The sequence below is a fragment of the Ovis canadensis genome, chromosome 9, assembly GCF_042477335.2.
Source record: "Ovis canadensis isolate MfBH-ARS-UI-01 breed Bighorn chromosome 9, ARS-UI_OviCan_v2, whole genome shotgun sequence".
NCBI lineage: Eukaryota > Metazoa > Chordata > Mammalia > Artiodactyla > Bovidae > Ovis > Ovis canadensis.
In genome coordinates this window covers 44959797-44981307 of record NC_091253.1, presented here as the reverse complement: position 1 = coordinate 44981307, position 21511 = coordinate 44959797, and the positions used below count along the sequence as shown (strand labels likewise).

Genomic DNA, 21511 nt, shown 5'->3' with positions numbered 1-21511 from the left:
AAATGGTTACTCTTCGGGGAAATCACATTGTCTACTGATAGAAATTCATGCTTAAGAAATTCATCTAGGCAACTATGACTTTAGGAAAAACACCCTTAGTTCCTAAATGGTCTTTCATGCCTGTATTAGTTTTACCAATTTTTTTTTCCCTCAAGCAATTTTGGTGGAAAGCAATCTATACTTTTTCATTGGTGGTGTTTTAGTCACTCAGTTGTGTTCAACTCTTGCAACCCCACGGACTATAGCCTGCCAGGCTCCTCTGTCGATGGGATTTTCCAGGCAAGAATACTGGAGTGGGTTGCGGGTTCTTTCTCCAGGGGATCTCCCCAACCCAGGGACTGAACCCGGATATCTTATATCTCCTGCATTGCAGGTGGATCCTTTACTGACTGAGCCACAAGGGAAGCCCATTTTTTTTCATTACTATATGGGATATAACTTTTATGTCAGAATATCTAAGCATTGATAGTAGCCATAGAAATCTATGGCTAGGTTTTCTGCTTTTTAAGACATTACTTCCTGAAACAAACAAAATGTAGTCATTTGCTGTTGTAAAGGGAAGCTGTTTATGTTGGAGAAAACTGGAAGAATCAGGTTATTATCAAAGTTCTAGTTTTTCTCTTGGGTTTAGTTTGGAAGCCTTTTTGATAAATCTTCAATAAGGTAAAGTGAGCGCTGACACTAAAGCTTTCCTATGGTTTTGTATTCTTTCTGGATAAACCCTTTCCTTGCCAAGAACGGTCACGGACCGGGGAGATGGTCTTACCTTGACATTGTGCGTGGCTGTGGCACATCCTTCATTTTCCACGGTTTGGTGAACATTCACATTATATGCCTCAGCCCATGGCAGAGGCAGAAATCGTATCCGCTTCGATGGTCTGGAGAAATGTTTCTGGTGGCCCTGTTGGTTGTCTTGGGAAAGCCTGGGCATGTTTTTACAATAAAGCCTCAATCGAATCCTGTAGCTTGATTTTAACGGTACCAGCCCAGGGTCCACTCTATTTCTCTTCCTTTGGCTGGTGCTGGGCCATCGCTTCGTCTGCTGGGGGCCTCCCTGTAAAGTCGCATCCCTCGAAGCAAGAGGATTATCCGTGTTGTGGGTCAGCAGTTTATCCACAGTCCGTGGGCTCTATTCCAGGATGAGAGTCTCGGTATGTTCTGACTGCCCTCTACAGGTTGCAAGTGAAGTGAAAGTGAAGTTGCTCAGTGTGTCAGACTCTTTGTGACCCCATGGACTGTAGCCTACCAGGCTCCTCAGCTCTACAGGTAGCAATGTACTCCTACTTCAAATTTAATGCTAAATCAAAACTGAAAGAAATGATTCAAGTGATATATTGCTTAGTATATCGTGATAAAGGAAATAAATCATGTGGTAATATTCTGCATTTGTAGTGTGTGATATGTGAAAAATTTGGACTATACTCTCGAGAGGCAGAGGAGCCATTTTATCTCAGTCTCTTAAAAGGTCCTTCTAGCAGCAGTCGGCTTTGTGGCTGGAGATGCTTGCTAAACTCATAACCACACTTCACTTCAAAGATTATTACTTTTTATTTATGTCTTGTAGAATTAATTGAGGACTTCCTTGGTGGCTCAGATGGTAAAGAATCCACCTGCAGTGCAGGAGACCTGGGTTTGATTTCTAGGTTGGGAAGATCCCCTGGAGGTGGTCATGGAAAACCACTCCACTGTTCTTTCTGGAGAATCCCCATGGACAGAGGAACCTAGTGGGCCACTGTCCATGGGGTCACAAAGAGTTGGACACGACTGAGTGACTAAGCACAGCACAGCACAGAATTAATTGAAGTAATTTCCTTGTGCGATAGTCATCTAACCATGAAGTCAAAACTTGGCTTCTACATCATACTTCCTTTTTGTAAAGTGCTTTATAAATATCAGATTATTGGATTTCCCTGGTGGTCCAGTGGTTAAGTCTCTGCGCTTCCACTGCAGGGGGCCTGGGTTTGATCCTTGGTCAAAGGTATCTAAGGCCCAGGTAGCTTCTGCTGGGTCTGGAGGAGTACAGAGGTAAGGACCCCAGGTATGCATTGCTGGGGACTATGAACTGAAGAAACTTCCTTTCATAACATAGTCCCAGGCCCCTAAAATGGATATATAAAACTAACATAAGTTGGACCACACATCATGTTAAAAAATTAACTCGAAATCAATCATAGACCCAAGTTTAAGAGTTAAGATTATAAAACTTTTAAAAGGAAACTTAGGAGAAAATATTTGTGATCTCAGATGAGGCAAAGCCTTCTTAGACATGATACCAAAAAGCACAAGTGACAAAAAAAAAAAACAGGCAAACTGGATTTCATCAAAATGAAAACCTTTTGTTTTTCAAAGGACATCATCAAAAGAGTGAAAAGACACCCACAAAATAGGGTAAAATATGGCAAATCATAAATACATAATAAGGGACTTATATCCAGAATATATAAAGAGCTCTTAAAAAAAAACTAGCAATGGGTGAATTATGTAAACAGATGTTTCTCAGAAGAAGACAGGCAAATGGCCAAAAAGCATATGAAAAGATGCTCAGCATCTTTGACTTCCAAGTCAAAATCACCAAGGAGATACCAGTAGGTAGGCTTTAATCAAAAAGACAGACAATGACAAGCTTTAGTGAGGATGTCAAGCACTGGCACCCTCACACACTGCTGGGGTGAATGTAAAGTGATACCTTCCCTTTGGAAAACAGGGTTATCATTCAATGTAGCAGTTCCCTTGTAGATATCCGCTGAAGCCAGAGAAGTGAAACATGTTTACCAAACACTTGCATGCAGGGTCCAGTACTGTAAATCAACCCACATGTGCATCAACTAGTGGAAGATAGACAAAGGTATACCCGCACAATGGAACATTTATTAAGCTGTAAAAAGGAATGAAGTACTGATATGTATTGACACACGAATGAGCCCTGAACATATACGAAGTGAGAGAAGCCAATCTCTAAAGATCACGTATTGTATAATGCCCCTCCTAAGATACCCAGAATCGGCCACTCCTTAGATACATAAAGTAGAGGGGCGGCTGCCTAGGGCAGGGGGGTTTGGGGAGAGATGGAGAATGATGGCTAAAGAGTAAGAGGTTTCTCTTTGGGGCGATGAGAATGTTATAACACTGACTGCAGTGATGGTTGCCCAACTCTGAGAATACAGTAAAAATCTGACATTTGGGATCTATGTCTCAGCATATGCTTCATAACTGAGACTCGTTTTAAGAACGCCTGATTCACTGAATTGTCAAATCCAAGTGAAAGTTAACCGATTTCAAAGCTCTAAATTAACACTTTCGGAATGACGGTTACAATAAATGATCAATAAGCTTTGGCCCCGCTCTCCGCCTCTGGTGCCCCCGGCCCTGTCCCGGGGAGCGCCGGTGTCGGGGTGGGGAGAATCCCTGCTTGCCTCGTAGAAGGGCGCTCCGCGAGCCGTTTTGGGCCCTCCCGGCTTCCGCCTTCCGCGCGGTCACGTGCCCCGGCTCACGTGACCGGCGCTCCTGTCATTCCGCCGCTGCCGCTCCGGCTTCCTCCAGCCTGTGCCGCCCTCAACGTCTCCTCGGTGCGGGACCGCTCCCGCCGCCGCCGCCCAGGCCTCCGGACCGGGAGGACCCCCGACTCGGCTGTGACTCGGCTCCCGGACCGTCGCGTCCTCCTGCCTCCTTTGGGTGCGTCGGGGGGTCCCGCGGTTCGCGGGGTGAGGCTGCTCTCGGGTCGTTCCGGCTGCGGCCCCGGCTCTGCGAGCCTGCGGTTTCCCCGCGTCCCTACCGCGCGCTGGCTTCCTCCTCTGCCCAGGCGCCCCCGGCCCTCCTCCAGCCCCGGGTTCCCAGGTGTCTTTCCTTCCCGGTCTGAGCGGCGTTTGCGGAACCGCAGAGCCTCCCCCGCAGGGAAGGGCAGGATAGAGCGTGAACGGGCGAGAGGTGCTTTCCCCGGGTCGGGGCCGCGGCTGTGGCCGGCGCGGAGTTCGGGTTGTTCAGGGCCTCGGTGACCGCCCGCCCGCAGGCACCGTCGCCCGCCGCGGGAGGGCCAGCCGAGGCTGGGCCCTCTCGATTCCGCGGTCCCAGTTTGGACCGAGCGGAGCCTGTTTATACTTGGGCCCGGCCGGTCCGCAGTGCCTCTTTGTTTAGACAGCAAATCCTCAGATATAGAGATTCCTTCCAGACTGACTTAAGGTCGTTGGGACCCTGGAGAAGAATTTGGGTTGTGGTTTTAGCTTGTTTTTGGTCATAACTAACTGTGAGCTTTTATTTTGTAAACTGGATCTTATATTTTGTGTTGTGATACAATCAGGCTTAAGCTTTTATCTTTAAGTTTAGGAGTCAGAATTACTTAAAAGCCCATTATTGTGCATTCATATCATCAGATCAGTCTCCCATTGTTGACTGAGCCTAAAATGTAATCTCTGTTTCAAAAAATTATCTCAATATTGATTTTGAAACTGCTATTAATTTTGATTGAAAAAAGAAAGCTCTGCCTTCTAAGATCTTACATTCCCACTTTGAATCTCTTAATTTGAATAACGTTATAAAAAGACATGTAGGTTTTTCATGTCACTTTAAAATGGTACTTAGTAAATGTAAAGAAAATAGTTGGGTCTATCTATATTATGCAAGTTCTTATTTTTAAGTTGATCTCAACCGTGTATCGGAGAAAGCAATGGCACCCCACTCCAGTACTCTTGCCTGGAAAATCCCATGGATGGAGGAGCCTGGTGGGCTGCAGTCCATGGGGTCGAACAGAGTCAGACAGGACTGAAGTGACTTAGCAGCAGCAGCAGCAACTATATAGATTTAAAATACTTTATCTTGTATGCCTATTCTAGTAAGTATGATTTCTGAATTTAATATCTTATGAAAGTGAAAGTCGCTCAATCCTATCTGACTTTTTGTGACCCCATGGACTATACAGTCCATGGAATCCTCCAGGCTAGAATACTGGGGTGGGTAGCCTTTCCCTTCTCCAGGGCATCTTCCCAACCCAGGGATAAAACCCAGGTCTTGCGTATTGCAGGCGGATTCTTTACCATCTGAGCCACAGGGGAAGCCCAATATCTTATGATTACTTTTAAAATGTTACTGCGGTATTAGTGCCAACAAATGGAAAACATTTCCTGGAAAAGTGAAAACCTATAGAGAATACTTTTATGGAGTAGTGCATAACTGGACAAGATTTGAAATATAATGATGTTAATGTTCAGGCTTTTTAATGTTTGTGATGAATGCTCCTAGAGATTATGGTGATAATGATGCTATTGATGATAATAGTAGCAGTTGTTAAAAAACAATCACACCTTGTATTCTGGTTTTGCCTTGCATGCAAATTGAAGATCGGTAGAACAGTCAAGATCATAAGTTTAGATGACCAAGATGGATATCCGGGGCGCTGTGGATGCTGCTGTTCCCACCAACATCATTGCCGCCAAGGCTGCGGAAGTCCGTGCGAACAAAGTGAACTGGCAGTCCTACCTCCAGTAAGTGCTGGTTCGCTGTGAATCAGGGCTGTCATGTGCCTGTGCTTTGGCCTTCTTCATGGTCATGCTTCTGTGAGAGGAACACTGGAAAAAGCCCAACAAATATGGAAGAAAACACTTCCTCCTTAGAACTGTTAGCTGTCACCAGCTTAGTGTGATTGAAACAGCTTGGGGCTCCAGTGGGTGAGCTGTGCTGCTCACAGTGCTTAAAAAAATGTTTTTTATTAAAAATATAAGTACTTATTTTTGGCTGTGCTTGGTCTTTATCGCTTTGCTTGGGCTTTCTCCTGTTGCATCCAGCAGGGGTTACTCTAGTTGCAGCGCACAGGCTTCTCATTGCAGTCGCTTCTCTTGTTATGGAACATGGGCTGCAGAGTGTAAGGGCTCAGAAGATGTGGTGCACGGACTTAGCTGCCTCACGTCATGTGGGATCTTCCTGGGCCAGGGATCGAACTGGTGTCCCCTGCATTGGCAGGTGGATTCTTTATCACTGGATCATCAGGGAAGCCTCTCATAAAGGTTGTAATTTGTCAACTGACTTAAAAAGGACTTTTGTTAAAAGCCTTTGCCTAGGTGTTAGGTAGAACTGCCTTGTAGATTCATAGTCTGACCAGGTGAAAGGAGTAAATGTGCAGTCAGATGTGCGCTTGACAGAACTGCAGGGTCAGAGGGGTGTGGAGGAGGGTGGAATTGGAAGCAGGAAGCCCACTGGGCTGTGGCCATGGGGCTGAGCCACCCCCGAGGGGCATAGAGGAAGGTGTGATTGGAAGCCAGAAGCCTGCTGCGCTGTGGCCATGGGATTGAGCCCCCCCAAGAGGCAGGTAAGTAGGGAGCAGAGTGAGGTCAGGAAGAAGAATTGTCAGGACTGCCTGACTGGGCTGGCTGTCACAGAAGGGGCCAGAGCTGCTGACCTGTTAGGTTGGCTTGGGTGGGGACAAGCTGAGACCTGGCTAGTGCCCAGAGGTGGTATTTTATTGAGTTTTGGGGGACCAGGCCTGTGCTGACCACCTCATGTGAATTGTTTCATCTTCAGTCCAGCCCTTTAAAGACAATGTGGTTCTTGTTCGCATCTTGTGGGTCAGTGAGCTCAGATCCTGGGAGGCCCCTGACCAGGAGGTGGTGCAGCTAAACTCTGAAGACAGGTCTGTGGGTGCTGGGCCTGGGGTCAGTGCTCGCAGAGAGAGGAGAGAGGCAAGCATTCTGTATCACTAGCTCATAGGGACCTTTCAGTCCTTTCTGAACAGAAACCTCATTGTCTCTTTCTAGGGGGCAGATGATTTCTTCTGAAGACTGCGAGTTCATTCAAAGATTTGAGATGAAAAGAAGTCCTGAGGAGAAGCAGGAGATGCTTCAGACTGAAGGCAGTCAGGTGATCAGTACAGAGAGCAGACCACAAGCCCTGCCCTGGGTTGTTAGACATTCTAGAGATTTTCTCAGTGATTCTTTGACATTCCTCTTAAGCAAATGTCATAGTTTTACTAAAAATTCTCTTTTGTTGGAAGGCATTTGAGTGATTTCTAGTTTTCTTTGTTAATTTTGGAAAAAATGTCATACTGAGTGTGTATATGTTCCTCCACCCTAATTCTCTTTTGTTGGAAGGCATTTGAGTGATTTCTAGTTTTCTTTGTTAATTTTGGAAAAAATGTCATACTGAGTGTGTATATGTTCCTCCACCCTTTCCAGCATTTTCTGAAACTTTTTTTTTTTTTTAAATAGGGTACATTCCTGGCGTGGAAATTGCTGTTTCAAAGTATACAGTATTTTCAAAGTTGCTTAACTTTTTTTTTTTTAAAGAAAATTCTTTGTCTACTTTGTATTCTCACTAGAACAACATCTAACTGCCACCCATCAGAATTTCTGAATTGGGGCCCTGAAGGGCTGAAGGATATGGTGCACAGGCTAGCCCAAATGTACAATCCTGGGAAGTGTGGGAGGAGGCATGTTATGAGTGCCAGTCTTGTTGAATTCTAGAGCGATCGTGACTCAGTTATTAAATTGTAGGATTGCAGCACCTGAACTGAATTCCTGTACTTTTGCTGTTTTGGTATTCTGCTTCCTCATAAATGCATAAGCCTTCCCAAAAGACCAAAAAAACCCAAACATCGAAACAAAAATTTAAAATTAGATTGTCTGTGTAACTTCTTCTTTATGGTGTCAAGCGTTGATGATGGCTAGGTCTATCCATTTTAAAATAGTGAACATTTGACATGATTAGAAATTATAAAAAATCTGATGTGAGTATGGCCCTCCTGTACTTGGTCACATATGTGTGAAAGGATGCATTTTCTATAATTGCATCCTCATTTAGGCAAGAGAATAATATTTTACTGAAATTCCATTAGAGCATTGTATCTGCAGTTGAAAACAGTGATTAATGTTCATGTCCTCTTTTTTTTTTTTTAGTGTGCTAAGACATTTATAAATCTGATGACTCATATTTCCAAAGAGCAGACAGTTCAGTACATACTCACCCTGGTGGATGATACGCTGCAGGTGGGTGTCTTCCTCAGCAGACATGTTCAGTCCTTACCTTGTGTTTTCCCAGGAGTAGCATTTCTGTAAGGTTTCACTTAAGCACTTGTTTGCTTTCAGGGTGTGATGGTGTGATTTTCTTCACCGTGGAGTTGTCATTTGCTTATCATGGTGAAGATGGGGCTGTCCCCACACTGGCCATTGTGGTTTTCAGGATTTTGGGGGGACTGGTGTGTCTTTTTTCCACATTTCCTCTGAGTTCTGTGCTGAACACGGCAGTGCTTGATGTACCCCCACAGGCTTTCTGGATGCTCTGCGTACTCACAGATGACACGGCTTCTTCTCCTTCAGTCTTTCTACAGATTTCAGCATCCTTGTGTCCTGGACCAGTGTCGGGTACTGGGAGCTCACTGGTGACTGTAGGCAAGGTGTTTGCCCTCAGAAGCACGGTGTGTTTGGAGAACATTTTGCTCATCATTTGGGACCTTTCCAGTGGCTTACAGTTTCTATTTAGTGCTCTGTTGTCCCTCAACACAGAGACTCTCTTATTCACAGTATTGTATTTTTATACCCAAGTATAATCTAGGTTTAGATTGTTGGCATCCAGAGTAATCCTTTTTGAAACAGGCCAACTGGCTACAAAATCCATGGCCTGTCGATGTTAATGATGACTTACTTGGACTTACAGTTTTTTGATGAAGTCATTACCATGAGTATTTCAGTTCTAGACTCTAATGATGTGTTACTGAAGGAGATAGTTTTCTATTCTTCAAAAACATAACTGGTACTATAAACCAAAATGAAAATCCTTGGGGATTTCCCTGGTGGTCCAGTGTCTCCCAGTGCAGGGGGCATGGAGTCTATCCCTGGTCAGGGAACTAAAATCCCAAATGCTGCAACTAAGACCTAGTGCGGCCAAGTGAATACATATTAAAAAAACACAGTGTATATATTTATTTTGGCCCTATTGTGCAACATGTGGGTTCCTAGTTCTCCAACAAATGTTCTGACCTGACTACCCTGTGTCAGAAGCACAGGATCTTAACTACTGAGTCACCAGGGAAGTCTCAAAACCATTGCGTTTAAAAAGATTTATTGATCTGAGAATTAGAATGACTGTTGATGTGTTTATTTGCGTCATTGCCAAATACTGCTTCTTAACCACTGTATTCACTTAGTGAATCAGGTAGTGGATTTCAGCCATCGATACACAGAGAACGTTTCAGTGAGAGGTAGAGCTTGTATTATTTGAACTGAGAAACTAAGAATTAATTGTTCCTCAGATCTGTCTGCTGGTATATGCTGGTTTTTGCTGTTTACACCTGCCCTGATTTTACTAACACAACATGCTAGGAGTAACCATGAACATTCGAGATTTCTTTAATTCCCTGTTTCCCCTGCCTGCCTGGAAATAGCTTGAGGTGCTTCCTGTGGATCCTTCCATCTAGACCTAAACTGGCGTCTTTCTGCCTCCTCCCGACTTTGTGTGGATGGAGGGCGAAGGTGTCCGGACAGCAGTGCGAGGGGCAGGTCAGGAGCAGGGCAGGCTGAGGAGAAGTGCAGGCATCTGTTAGCATGGCTTACTACAGTTAAATTAATCATAATACATTAGAGGTGATTTTTATTTAAAGACATCTTCCCCTGTCCCTGTCACCACCCCCTGCTCCACTGTAGTAATAATGGGGGGACAGATCTCATACAGACCGGAAAAAAACACACTGATTGAGGGAACGGAGAACGAAAGGCTGAGAAGCGGTGCATAATTGTCATGTTCTTTAACAAAATGCATTCTGATCAATGATTGTTCTTTCTAAGGAAAATCACCAGCGTGTTAGCATTTTCTTTGACTATGCTAAACGTAGCAAGAACACCGCCTGGTCCTACTTCCTGCCGATGCTGAATCGCCAGGATCTCTTTACTGTTCATATGGTGAGTTTTGAATTGATCACGTTTCTGATTTCAGGAAGAACACCAGTTATGATTAGGTGACCTCCCAGTTGCCAGAGGAGTGGCTGCTCTGACGCTGATTTTTCAGAGCTCCATTTCCTTACTGGTGGTTAGTGACGGGTGTTGGGGGTGGGGATGGGGGCCGTGGGAATGGGGCTGGGTGCTCAGAGGAGGCGGGATTGCCCTGATACAGTTCAGATTTTGCAGAGCATTCCATGAGTTTATTGACATAAAAGCCTGGAATTTTGAAACACTGACTTGCTTATAAAAAGTACTCAAAGAATGAAGCAGTATTTTATACTGCCTTTTTCTCCCTGTCTATATCTGTCAATTTCCAGGTTTATTGATGTGTAACTGGCAAAACTGTAAGATACTTGAAGTATGCATGATGATTTGATGAACATATAATGCCTATTTAATAAAAAAATTCATGATTTGTTTTATAGCTTGAAGAAAATTGAGAAGTTTTTGATTGAGGAGAAAAGAGTATTTGTTTCCATTGCAAGAAATGACTATTTCATACCTAGGATATATTTTGTATCATGATATAGATAAAGTGTGAGACTTGCAGGGGCTTGAATGAGTGAGGTGGTGCTGGCAATGTGTTGTGGAGATGGCTCAGGACTCTGGCAAGTGGTTTGGTGAGAGTCTCTAAGGACTTTGGTGTTCTTTTGATCTTTGCTGGTCTTGTAATGAATCCCAGTCTTACTTTTGAAACTCAGAATAAGGTAGGGAATGTCCTGAAATTCTTAACATACAACTGATTTTGGTTCACTTTAATGGAAATATTTAAAACTGCATTTGACCTTATTAAAATATTTTTAAAAATGAAATATAATTTGTTATGTTGGGACAAGTTGAGAGCTAAAAGAAGTCATGCTACAAAATGGTTACAAGTCCTGCTTTTTAGGGTTGATGTTGTGATTTTTAGAATAATATTCAAATGCAGTTCTTGTTTTTCAGGCAGCAAGAATTATTGCCAAGTTAGCAGCTTGGGGAAAAGAACTGATGGAAGGCAGCGACTTGAATTACTATTTCAATTGGATAAAGACTCAACTGAGTTCACAGGTAAGAGACACTCCTCTTAGTATTCTTAAAAGAATGTAGCGTCTGGTTCTGTAAAGCTACTTAAGATATTTATGTGAAGTTGCAGAAACTCTGTGTTAAACTAGAGCCATCTTGAACTCTTTGACTCAGCCATGCTGCTCACAGGTCTGATAGGGGCTTTACCTTTTCTCTCTCTGACTGGCTTCCACTCAGACCTTCCTGTCTCTTCTGCCACTTGGGATTTTCCCATCTTGCATTTCTGCAAGTGGGGAGGATTGCCCTTCTCAGAAGGCGGCTGCCAAGGTCACATGGATTGGAGGATTGGAAGGACTCACACAGCTTCAAAAGACACACTCTGGGTGGCCTGGGGCCACTGTCTCTAGCTTGAGATGCTGTCTCATGCAGCAGCTGCCTCTCTGGATCCACCATGTCCTCCTGGGATTGAGTTTGCAGCCACAGGGAAACAGGTGGCCTGCTTGCAGGTTATCTTGCTGCTGTCAGGCCTCTTGAACCTCGCTGCTCCGTGAAGGAAGACAGCTCACGGGTGTGACAGCTGGCAGATGACAAGTTGTCTCTTTTGTCTCCCTGGTTCCCTGGAGCAGGACAGGTGACTGGACACTTCCAGGGGCTGAGCTGAGGGTTTCTTTCCTTCTGGGGGTCCAGTGAGCAAGTGTGAGGTGGTAGGGCACTTGGAGGGAGTAGCCTCAAGGGAGCAGTGAGCCGAACTGGGTGGGGAGGAGATCCATGGAAGGACAGGTAGGAGGCAGGGTGGTGTGTGTGGCGGTGTGGGTGACAGCAGGGGTGAGGCCAGGAGAAGCATTGCTGGTAGGTGTGGTGGTGACAGTGTTAGATCACAAATAAAGGTCTACTTGAAATAAAGTTTTGGAAAGGTGTCATTTAGACTTTAGGTGGCCTTATGATCTTAATAGAGTTTAATTTGAAGCATGAGAGAGACACCATGACATTTTGCTTGGATTTATTTTTTGTCTTATCCTCCCTTGCCTTCGTTTGGGTGGGGCGGGGGGCGGGTGGAGCCTCATAGTCTTTTCTGTTTGGACAGGGAGATTCTGAAGTGTCTTGAACAAAATCAGTTATTTTCTCTGTCAACAGCATACATTTTTACAGGTTTTGGGCTTAATTTTTAGAAGTATTTTTATATGAGCCACAAGTTTGCAGATTTCATAGAATTGTTGAGGGATTTCAAAAAGAAGATATTTAGAAAGTGAAAAATAGCTATGTGAAGACAAGGTTTAAAACTCGTGAGTGTGTACCATTTGGGATGAGAATGTTTAATTACATAGGTAACCCCTCATTCCCATTTCCCCCCCTATTCTGAGGTTAGTTTTCCCTTTGAGCAGACATCATCTTGCTTTGGGATCAGCTGTGAGGCTGTGTGGTAGCCAGACTCTTAAAACCAGAGTGGGTAGCAGAGATTGCTTGCTGCTGTATGCTTCCAGCACGCTGGGTTGTTTCAGCTTAGACTTCTCCTCATGGGAGTAATGTTTGTGTTGTGCCTCACAGGTGATCTGTCCCTGTTAGCACCATTAGCTGCGGTTGTAACCATGGCCAGTGGTTGGGGGGATATTCCTCTAGCCCCTAGTTTAGTTCAGTTCAGTCACTCAGTTGTGTCTGACTCTTTGCGACCCCATAAATTGCAGCATGCCAGGCCTCCCTGTCCATCACCAACTCCCGGAGTTCACTCAAACTCACATGCATCGAGTCGGTTTTGCCATCCAGCCATCTCATCGTCTGTCGTCCCCTTTCCCTCCTGCCCCCAATCCCTCCCAGCATCAGAGTCTTTTCCAATGAGTCAACTCTTCCCATGAGGTGGCCAAAGTACTGGAGTTTCAGCTTTAGCATCATTCCTTCCAAAGAACATCCGGGGCTGATCTCCTTTAGAATGGACTGGTTGGATCTCCCTGCAGTCCAAGGGACTCTCAAGAGTCTTCCCCAACACCACAGTTCAAAAGCATCAATTCTTCAGTGCTCAGCTTTCTTCACAGTCAAACTCTCACATCCATACATGACCACTGGAAAAACCATAGCCTTGACTAGACGGACCTTTGTTGGCAAAGTAATGACTCTGCTTTTGAATATGCTATCTAGGTTGGTCATAACTTTTCTTCCAAGAAGCAAGCATCTTTTAATTTCCATCTGCAGTCACCATCTGCAGTGATTTTGGAGCCCCCAAAAATAAAGTCTGACACTGTTTCCCTGTCTATTTCCCATGAAGTGATAGGACCAGATGCCATGATCTTCGTTTTCTGAATGTTATGCTTTAAGCCAACTTTTTCACTCTCCTCTTTCACTTTCATCAAGAGGCTTTTTAGTTTCTCTTCACTTTCTGCCATAAGGGTGGTATCATCTGCATATCTGAGGTTATTGACATTTCTCCCGGCAGTCTTGATTCCAGCTTGTGCTTCATCCAGCCCAGCGTTTCTCATGATGTACTCTGCATAGAAGTTAAATAAGCAGGGTGACAACATACAGCCTTGACGTACTCCTTTTCCTAGTTGGAAGTAGTCTGTTGTTCTCTGTCCAGTTCTAACTGTTGCTTCCTGACCTGCATATAGGTTTCTCAAGAGGCAGGTCAGGTGGTCTGGTATTCCCATCTCTTTCAGAATTTTCCATAGTTAATTGTGATCCACACAGTCAAAGGCTTTGGCATAGTCAATAAATCAGAAATAGATGTTTTTCTGGAACTCTCTTGGTTTTTCGATGATCCAGTGGATGTTGGCAATTTGATCTCTAGTCCCTAGTAGAAGCAGGTATTTCAGTGTTTGGAACAATTTTCATCAGACCCGAGCTTGTTGGTGTGAGGTGAATGTTCTTAGAGACCTTTCTGTGTCTTTCCAGCGTGCTGGCTCTCTCTTTTTTAATTGCCAAGTCTCTGGCCTTGCTCAGGTCTAGCTTCTCTGCTTTGCACATCGTGTTCCAGGGAGAGTTTTCAGCCCCTTGTGCTCTGAGTCTGGTCACTGCTTCCACTGGGCTGGCTGCTGCCTCTTGCTGTGGGCAGACACTCCTCCCCCAGCCTTTGGTCAGGAGTCAATTACAGCCCTCTTGTCTGAGGAATGAAGTATTGACTTGTTCGGGATTTTTTTTCTTCTTTGCTTAAATGCCGTGTGATAACACTGTCTCTGAAGGTCTCTTTTTCTGTATCATAAGCATTTTCTCTCTCATAAAAAAGGACCACACTTTAATGATTCTAATAAAAATAAACTTTTAAAAGTCTGAATTAGGTGCAAATTTGAATATTTTGTTTTTCGACTTCACAGTGACATTTAGGAGCCTTCTTTCTGATAGTTTGAGCATTAATTATACTTGTGTTATAGCGGCTCATGCCTAGCACTTAGCCAGTAATAGTTGTTAAATAAAACAAAAGAAAAATTTCCTTGCAGAAATTCATTATCAATTTTCTCTTGCATACTCAGCTTCTGGCTTTCTACTTTAAATTTCCTTTGCCCATTCCTGTTTAACCTGTGAGGTTCTGATTGTCATTATAGCGTGTTAGCCTTGCTGTGGATAGCCTCATCTTTGAGTCCCGCATAGTATCTTTCCATCATCAGACACTTGTTTTGAAAGCTTCGAAGCAGAACACAGTGTAGATAGTTGGGCTTAAGATATTGTCTTATTGGAAAAACAGTTCAGGCAGTAAATCCTGAGACTTGGAAATTTTGCACCAGGTGCACGTAAACAATTTAGCTGGAACTTAGTATGTAGTTTATTATTTTAAGATAATTTAGGATAACTTACTGATTAAGATATCTGGAAGAATGTAACAGTGTTTAGAATATTTCATATATCCCCATGCTTTTTATTAGTTGATGATACTCCATTAAATAGGACTAGGAAAATAATGATAAAATTAGTAAGCTGATACAGTAGGATAAGATTAAAAACAAAACTAAGTAATGAGTTATTTATTTCATAATAGAAACTGCGTGGTAGCGGTGTCGCTGCTGAAACAGGAACAGTCTCTTCAAGCGATGTAAGTACACTCCCTCTTCATTCACTGGCCTCCTCACTTCCCAAGCATCAGTTACTTTGAGCCATAGACAGTTAGCATCCCCTGGATGTAAGTCCACAGATTTGGTGCCGCCTCCACTTCGGTTAGTGGAGTCCTGAACGCTGTGCATAAGCCTTCCTAGGCTGTGGGGTCACATTCTGCTGTCTCTGGATGTGGGACGCCCTCTTCCTGTTGCGTTCCCCTTCAGGCAGCTGTATCTCGGGCCTGAGGGTCAGAGCAACTCGAGTGAGTTCACCAGAGCTGCTGTCTTCAGACCCTAATGTCCGGCAGATCCATGAGCCCTGTGTCAGGCAGATGGAGACAGTTCAGTTCCCTGCTAGTCCGAAGACCCACTGTTTGCCCTTGTTGCTCAGGATTTTCTGGAGGCCTATGGTGGGGGCAAATCCCCCCTTTTCAGGCCAGACATGCCCCACGTTTCTGTAGAGCCCAAAGGTTAAATGTTAAAACTAATCATATCTCCCCAAATTCCTTTCCTGGTTAGAATAATCTCCCCTGGATGGGAATGGTTTGATTTCACTGTATTCAGAAGAGTTCAAGAATTGGCAATAAATGTGGACAAGTAGGAGCTGGCACAGTAAGTGCCAGTTGAGAGAGAGGTGGGGAAAGAGTTAAAAATATAGAAGAGTTGTATCTACATTCCCACCTGCCTGTGATAGGCCTCAGCCAAGTTCAGGGGGAGCCACATGGGATCCGTGTTCATAATCTGCAGCAAACACCCCATATGTGTGCTCGCAGACTAGGGAGGGCAACAAAATCCATTTCAGAGCCAAGAGGGGTGCTTCTCTTGGGGTGTGGGTGGAGGGACTTGACCTCTTAACCCTAGCACACTTGGGTGTGTTAGGCCAGAAATCAGCACAAGCCTTCTGAGGTGGAATCAGAACAAGGTGTAGAACCAGGTGAGCAGTTTGGGGGCTGGGTGGGGAAGGAGGAGGTAGGCTCCAAGTCTAGATGCTCAACCACAAGCAGACGTTTAAGTTAGGAATCTTTGTCTTATATGACTTTTTTCCTATCAGTTTGAAATTTTGAAAAATTGTTTGGAAAATCATCTGGTTAGATTTGTCAAATATTTTAAAGGTGTTTTGAATGACACACGTCTATTAACTGAATTGGTTGTTAAAGGGTTTGGAAGCTATTTAGGCTTCCGCAGTGACTGAGCTCTGGTCACATGACATCCCTTTCTTGCTCTGTTCTGTCTGTCACGTGGAACACATGATCCTGTTGACCTGGTGGTGGTCAGTCAAAGTGGGTTGTCTGGTGGACCTGACACGTACATCCCAGCAAAGTTAGTAGCATCGAGGGTAATTCTGGGTGGAGAGAGGATGGCCTTTGATGTCCAGTCTCTTCCCTTTAGTGTCCTGCGCACCTGAACATATTCCGTCTCTTCCTGAAGGGTCCTGCTTCTTCAGAAGGCTCTCCACTTGGAAAGCAGATGAGAGAGGGGTGTTAGTACTCCTTTGACTGTTTCATTTTAGTAGGGGGATTGGAATTGGTAACTGGTATTTATGGAGCTCCTACTATATGCCTGGCACTGTTTCAGTCACCCGGCATTTACATCTTGAATATTCATAGCTCGTCTTTGATGTGGGTCTTACCATAAGCCACATTTCAGGGATGAGCAGTGAGGCCACTGAAAAGGCACACTGGCTTGCCTGAGGTCATCCACTTGCCCACGGTCATCTGGTCATGGCAAAACCGCCATGGAGACAGTGTCCTTCCCAAGAGGGGTTCTAAGACCTGTGGACTGAACCTGGAGCTTTAGACATTCTCCAAGTTGCCTTGCCTACTCAGACTTTTAAAAAATAGCCATGTTACATCTTAAAATCCGTTTAGGGTTTCAGGCAGTGTACAAATGGGGTTGCGTAAACTGCGTTCCCTACTGCTGCCACTTGATGTCAGTATAAGACAAGCAGGGCACAGCTCTGCACTGCAATATGAGAAGCATGATGCCTCAGTCTTGGCTTCTGAAATGGCACAGAAGTGACATCCCAAGTTATGAGTGGACCCGTGTAGACATTTTTATTTAAATTATGTTCAATAGATGAACTTTGCTTAAAATGCATATGTTGTGTTTACCTGAATGTGAAGATCATGAATGACTTCAGATTTCTCGTACTTAGGCTGACTAATGTTCTACTGTCATTCAGCTCTTTGCTGACTCCTGCATGTGGATTATTAGTTTTCGGTTTTTCCAAGGAAATCGTATAGCCTTGGCATTGCTTGCTGTGCTGATGCCCTGACAGAAAGAGGAACCCTGTGATATCTCCCAGCCTTTGGAGGAGCTAGAAGAGTCTGGACATCCTTTTCCCTTTGTCCAGCTTCTTCCATGCCTGTGTGCAAGGGAGCAAGGGGACTGCCTGCTCCCTGTCTGGCCATGTCCTTTTCTCTGGCTGTCTCTGCTGTGGACCCAGCTCAGCCCTGGTTATTGCTGGGTGGATGTAGTTTCATTGGCAATAAGTAACACAGTCAAGTTGCCAGGTTCTCTTGTCACTTACTCTGTCTTGCCATTTAATATTCTGGAGCAGGTCTGTCCAGTGGAACTTGCCATGATGATGGAAGTGTTGTTCTTCATATTCTCATTGTCTACTCTGGGAGCCCCTCGCACACATGGCTCCTGAGCCCAGAAATGTGGCAAGTGTGAGTGAGCAGATCAGCTTTCCATTTTATGCAGGCTTTTTGGTTGCTTTGTTTGCAACTTTATCAAAATATGTTTCTCATACTATATAGTCCTTCCACTTGCAATTCAGCAGATTTTCATATTTTTACAGGGTTGTACAACCATTGCCACAATCTAGTTTTGTAGCATTTTCAACACCCCAGGAAGAAACCGTGTTCTCATCAACAGTCACCCCTATCCTAACCCCCTGCCTGCCTCTGGCAAGCATTCACCTGCTTTCTGTCTCTGGACTTGCCTCTTGCAGCCATTTCATGTGAGTGAGTCATGTGATACATGGTTATCTGTGACAGGCTTCTCTGACCTAAAAGTATCATGTTTTTAGTAACAGCATTTTAGAATGAAAGGGGGAAAGAAACCTTAGCATTTTTGACTTTTGGCAAAATTCCTTAAATTATATTTTCTGGCAGTTCCAACATTCTTGTTAATGTGAAGTTAGTTTTATAGCTTTGATTCTATTTTAAATTTAAGGCTATGTTTTTTCTTTTTTATAAATTTATTTATTTCACTTTTGGCTGTGCTGGGTCTTCGCTGCTGTGCAAGGGCTCTCTCTTGCTGTGTGTGCAGGCTCCTCGTTGCGGTGCCTCTTGTTGCAGAGCACGGGCCCTAGGGTGCAGGCTTCAGTAGTTGTGGTGTATAGGTTTAGTGGCTGTACAGGATGTGGGATCTTCCCAGACCAGGGATTGAACCCGCGTCCCTTGCATTGGCAGGTGGATTCTTAACCATTGGGTCGCCAAGGAAGCCCGGCTGTGTTTTTTTTTTTTTTTTTCAAATTTATTTATTTATTATTATTATTTTTTATTTTTTAGTTTTTTATTTTTAAAATTTTAAAATCTTTAATTCTTACATGCGTTCCCAAACATGAACCCCCCTCCCACCTCCCTCCCCATAACATCTTTCTGGGTCATCCCCATGCACCAGCCCCAAGCATGCTGCATCCTGCGTCAGACATAGACTGGCGATTCAATTCTTACATGATAGTATACATGTTAGACTGTCATTCTCCCAAATCATCCCACCCTCTCCCTCTCCCTCTGAGTCCAAAAGTCCGTTATACACATCTGTGTCTCTTTCCCTGTCTTGCATACAGGGTCGTCATTGCCATCTTCCTAAATTCCATATATATGTGTTAGTATACTGTATTGGTGTTTTTCTTTCTGGCTTACTTCACTCTGTATAATCGGCTCCAGTTTCATCCATCTCATCAGAACTGATTCAAATGAATTCTTTTTAACGGCTGAGTAATACTCCATTGTGTATATGTACCACAGCTTTCTTATCCATTCATCTGCTGATGGACATCTAGGTTGTTTCCATGTCCTGGCTATTATAAACAGTGCTGCGATGAACATTGGGGTACATGTGTCTCTTTCAATTCTGGTTTCCTCGGTGTGTATGCCCAGCAGGGGGATTGCTGGGTCATAAGGTAGTTCTATTTGCAATTTTTTAAGGAATCTCCACACTGTTCTCCATAGTGGCTGTACTAGTTTGCATTCCCACCAACAGTGTAGGAGGGTTCCCTTTTCTCCACACCCTCTCCAGCATTTATTGCTTGCAGATTTTTGGATCGCAGCCATTCTGACTGGTGTGAAGTGGTACCTCATTGTGGTTTTGATTTGCATTTCTCTAATAATGAGTGATGTTGAGCATCTTTTCATGTGTTTGTTAGCCATCCGTATGTCTTCTTTGGAGAAATGTCCATTTAGTTCTTTGGCCCATTTTTTGATTGGGTCGTTTATTTTTCTGGAATTGAGCTGCATAAGTTGCTTGTATATTTTTGAGATTAGTTGTTTGTCAGTTGCTTCATTTGCTATTATTTTCTCCCATTCCGAAGGCTGTCTTTTTACCTTGCTTATAGTTTCCTTTGTTGTGCAGAAGCTTTTAATTTTAATTAGATCCCATTTGTTTATTTTTGCTTTTATTTCCAGAATTCTGGGAGGTGGATCATAGAGGATCCTGCTGTGATTTATGTCTGAGAGTGTTTTGCCTATGTTCTCCTCTAGGAGTTTTATAGTTTCTGATCTTACATTTAGATCTTTAATCCATTTTGAGTTTATTTTTGTGTGCAGTGTTAGGAAGTGATCTAGTTTCATTCTTTTACAAGTGGTTGACCAATTTTCCCAGCACCACTTGTTAAAGAGATTGTCTTTACTCCACTGTATATTCTTGCCTCCTTTGTCAAAGATAAGGTGTCCATATGTGTGTGGATTTATCTCTGGGCTTTCTATTTTGTGCCATTGATCTATATGTCTGTCTTTGTGCCAGTACCATACTGTCTTGATGACTGTGGCTTTGTAGTAGAGCCTGAAGTCAGGCAAATTGATTCCTCCAGTTCCATTCTTCTTTCTCAAGATTGCTTTGGCTATTCGAGGTTTTTTGTATTTCCATACAAAGCTTGAAATTATTGGTTCTAGTTCTGTGAAAAATGTGGCTGATAGCTTGATAGGGACTGCATTGAATTTGTAAATTGCTTTGGGTAGTATACTCATTTTCACTATATTGATTCTTCCGATCCATGAACATGGTATATTTCTCCATCTATTAGTGTCCTCTTTGATTTCTTTCATCAGTGTTTTATAGTTTTCTATATATAGGTCTTTAGTTTCTTTAGGTAGATATATTCCTAAGTATTTTATTCTTTTCGTTGCAATGGTGAATGGAATTGTTTCCTTAATTTCTTTTTCTACTTTCTCATTATTCGTGTATAGGAATGCAAGGGATTTCTGTGTGTTGATTTTATATCCTGCAACTTTACTATATTCATTGATGAGCTCTAGTAATTTTCTGGTGGAGTCTTTAGGGTTTTCCATGTAGAGGATCATGTCATCTGCAAACAGTGAGAGTTTTACTTCTTCTTTTCCAATTTGGATTCCTTTTATTTCTTTTTCTGCTCTGATTGCTGTGGCCAAAACTTCCAGAACTATGTTGAATAGTAGTGGTGAAAGTGGACACCCTTGTCTTGTTCCTGACTTTAGGGGAAATGCTTTCAATTTTTCACCATTGAGGATAATGTTTGCTGTGGGTTTGTCATAGATAGCTTTTATTATGTTGAGGTATGTTCCTTCTATTCCTGCTTTCTGGAGAGTTTTTATCATAAATGGATGTTGAATTTTGTCAAAGGCCTTCTCTGCATCTATTGAGATAATCATATGGTTTTTATTTTTCAATTTGTTAATGTGGTGAATTATATTGATTGATTTGCGGATATTGAAGAATCCTTGCATCCCTGGGATAAAGCCCACTTGGTCATGGTGTATGATCTTTTTAATGTGTTGTTGGATTCTGATTGCTAGAATTTTGTTGAGGATTTTTGCATCTATGTTCATCAGAGATATTGGCCTGTAGTTTTCTTTTTTTGTGACATCTTTGTCAGGTTTTGGTATTAGGGTGATGGTGGCCTCATAGAATGAGTTTGGAAGTTTACCTTCCTCTGCAATTTTCTGGAAGAGTTTGAGGAGGATAGGTGTTAGCTCTTCTCGAAATTTTTGGTAGAATTCAGCTGTGAAGCCGTCTGGACCTGGGCTTTTGTTTGCTGGAAGATTTCTGATTACAGTTTCAATTTCCGTGCTTGTGATGGGTCTGTTAAGATTTTCTATTTCTTCCTGGTTCAGTTTTGGAAAATTGTACTTTTCTAAGAATTTGTCCATTTCTTCCACGTTGTCCATTTTATTGGCATACAACTGCTGATAGTAGTCTCTTATGATCCTTTGTATTTCTGTGTTGTCTGTTGTGATCTCTCCATTTTCATTTCTAACTTTATTGATTTGATTTTTCTCTCTTTGCTTCTTGATGAGTCTGGCTAATGGTGTGTCAATTTTATTTATCCTTTCAAAGAACCAGCTTTTGGCTTTGTTGATTTTTGCTATGGTCTCT

At 43.3% G+C, this 21511-nt stretch overlaps 1 protein-coding gene across 4 annotated transcripts in view; it reads left to right on the top strand.

Annotated features, from left to right (window-relative positions):
- The first annotated feature begins 3469 nt into the window (after positions 1-3469).
- ATP6V1H (ATPase H+ transporting V1 subunit H) overlaps positions 3470-21511 on the top strand; it is a 54364-nt gene continuing 36322 nt past the window's right edge. The window contains exons 1-7 of one of the 4 annotated variants that reach the window (XM_069600023.1): positions 3470-3672; positions 5331-5474; positions 6741-6843; positions 7878-7967; positions 9762-9875; positions 10857-10961; positions 14875-14928. In XM_069600023.1, the coding sequence (XP_069456124.1) occupies positions 5362-5474; positions 6741-6843; positions 7878-7967; positions 9762-9875; positions 10857-10961; positions 14875-14928 (579 nt within the window). In that variant the 5' untranslated portion in view covers positions 3470-3672; positions 5331-5361. Of the gene's footprint in view, positions 3702-5330; positions 5475-6740; positions 6844-7877; positions 7968-9761; positions 9876-10856; positions 10962-14874; positions 14929-21511 lie in introns of all 4 variants that reach the window. The other 3 variants (XM_069600024.1, XM_069600026.1, XM_069600027.1) reach the window with 3 other exon arrangements.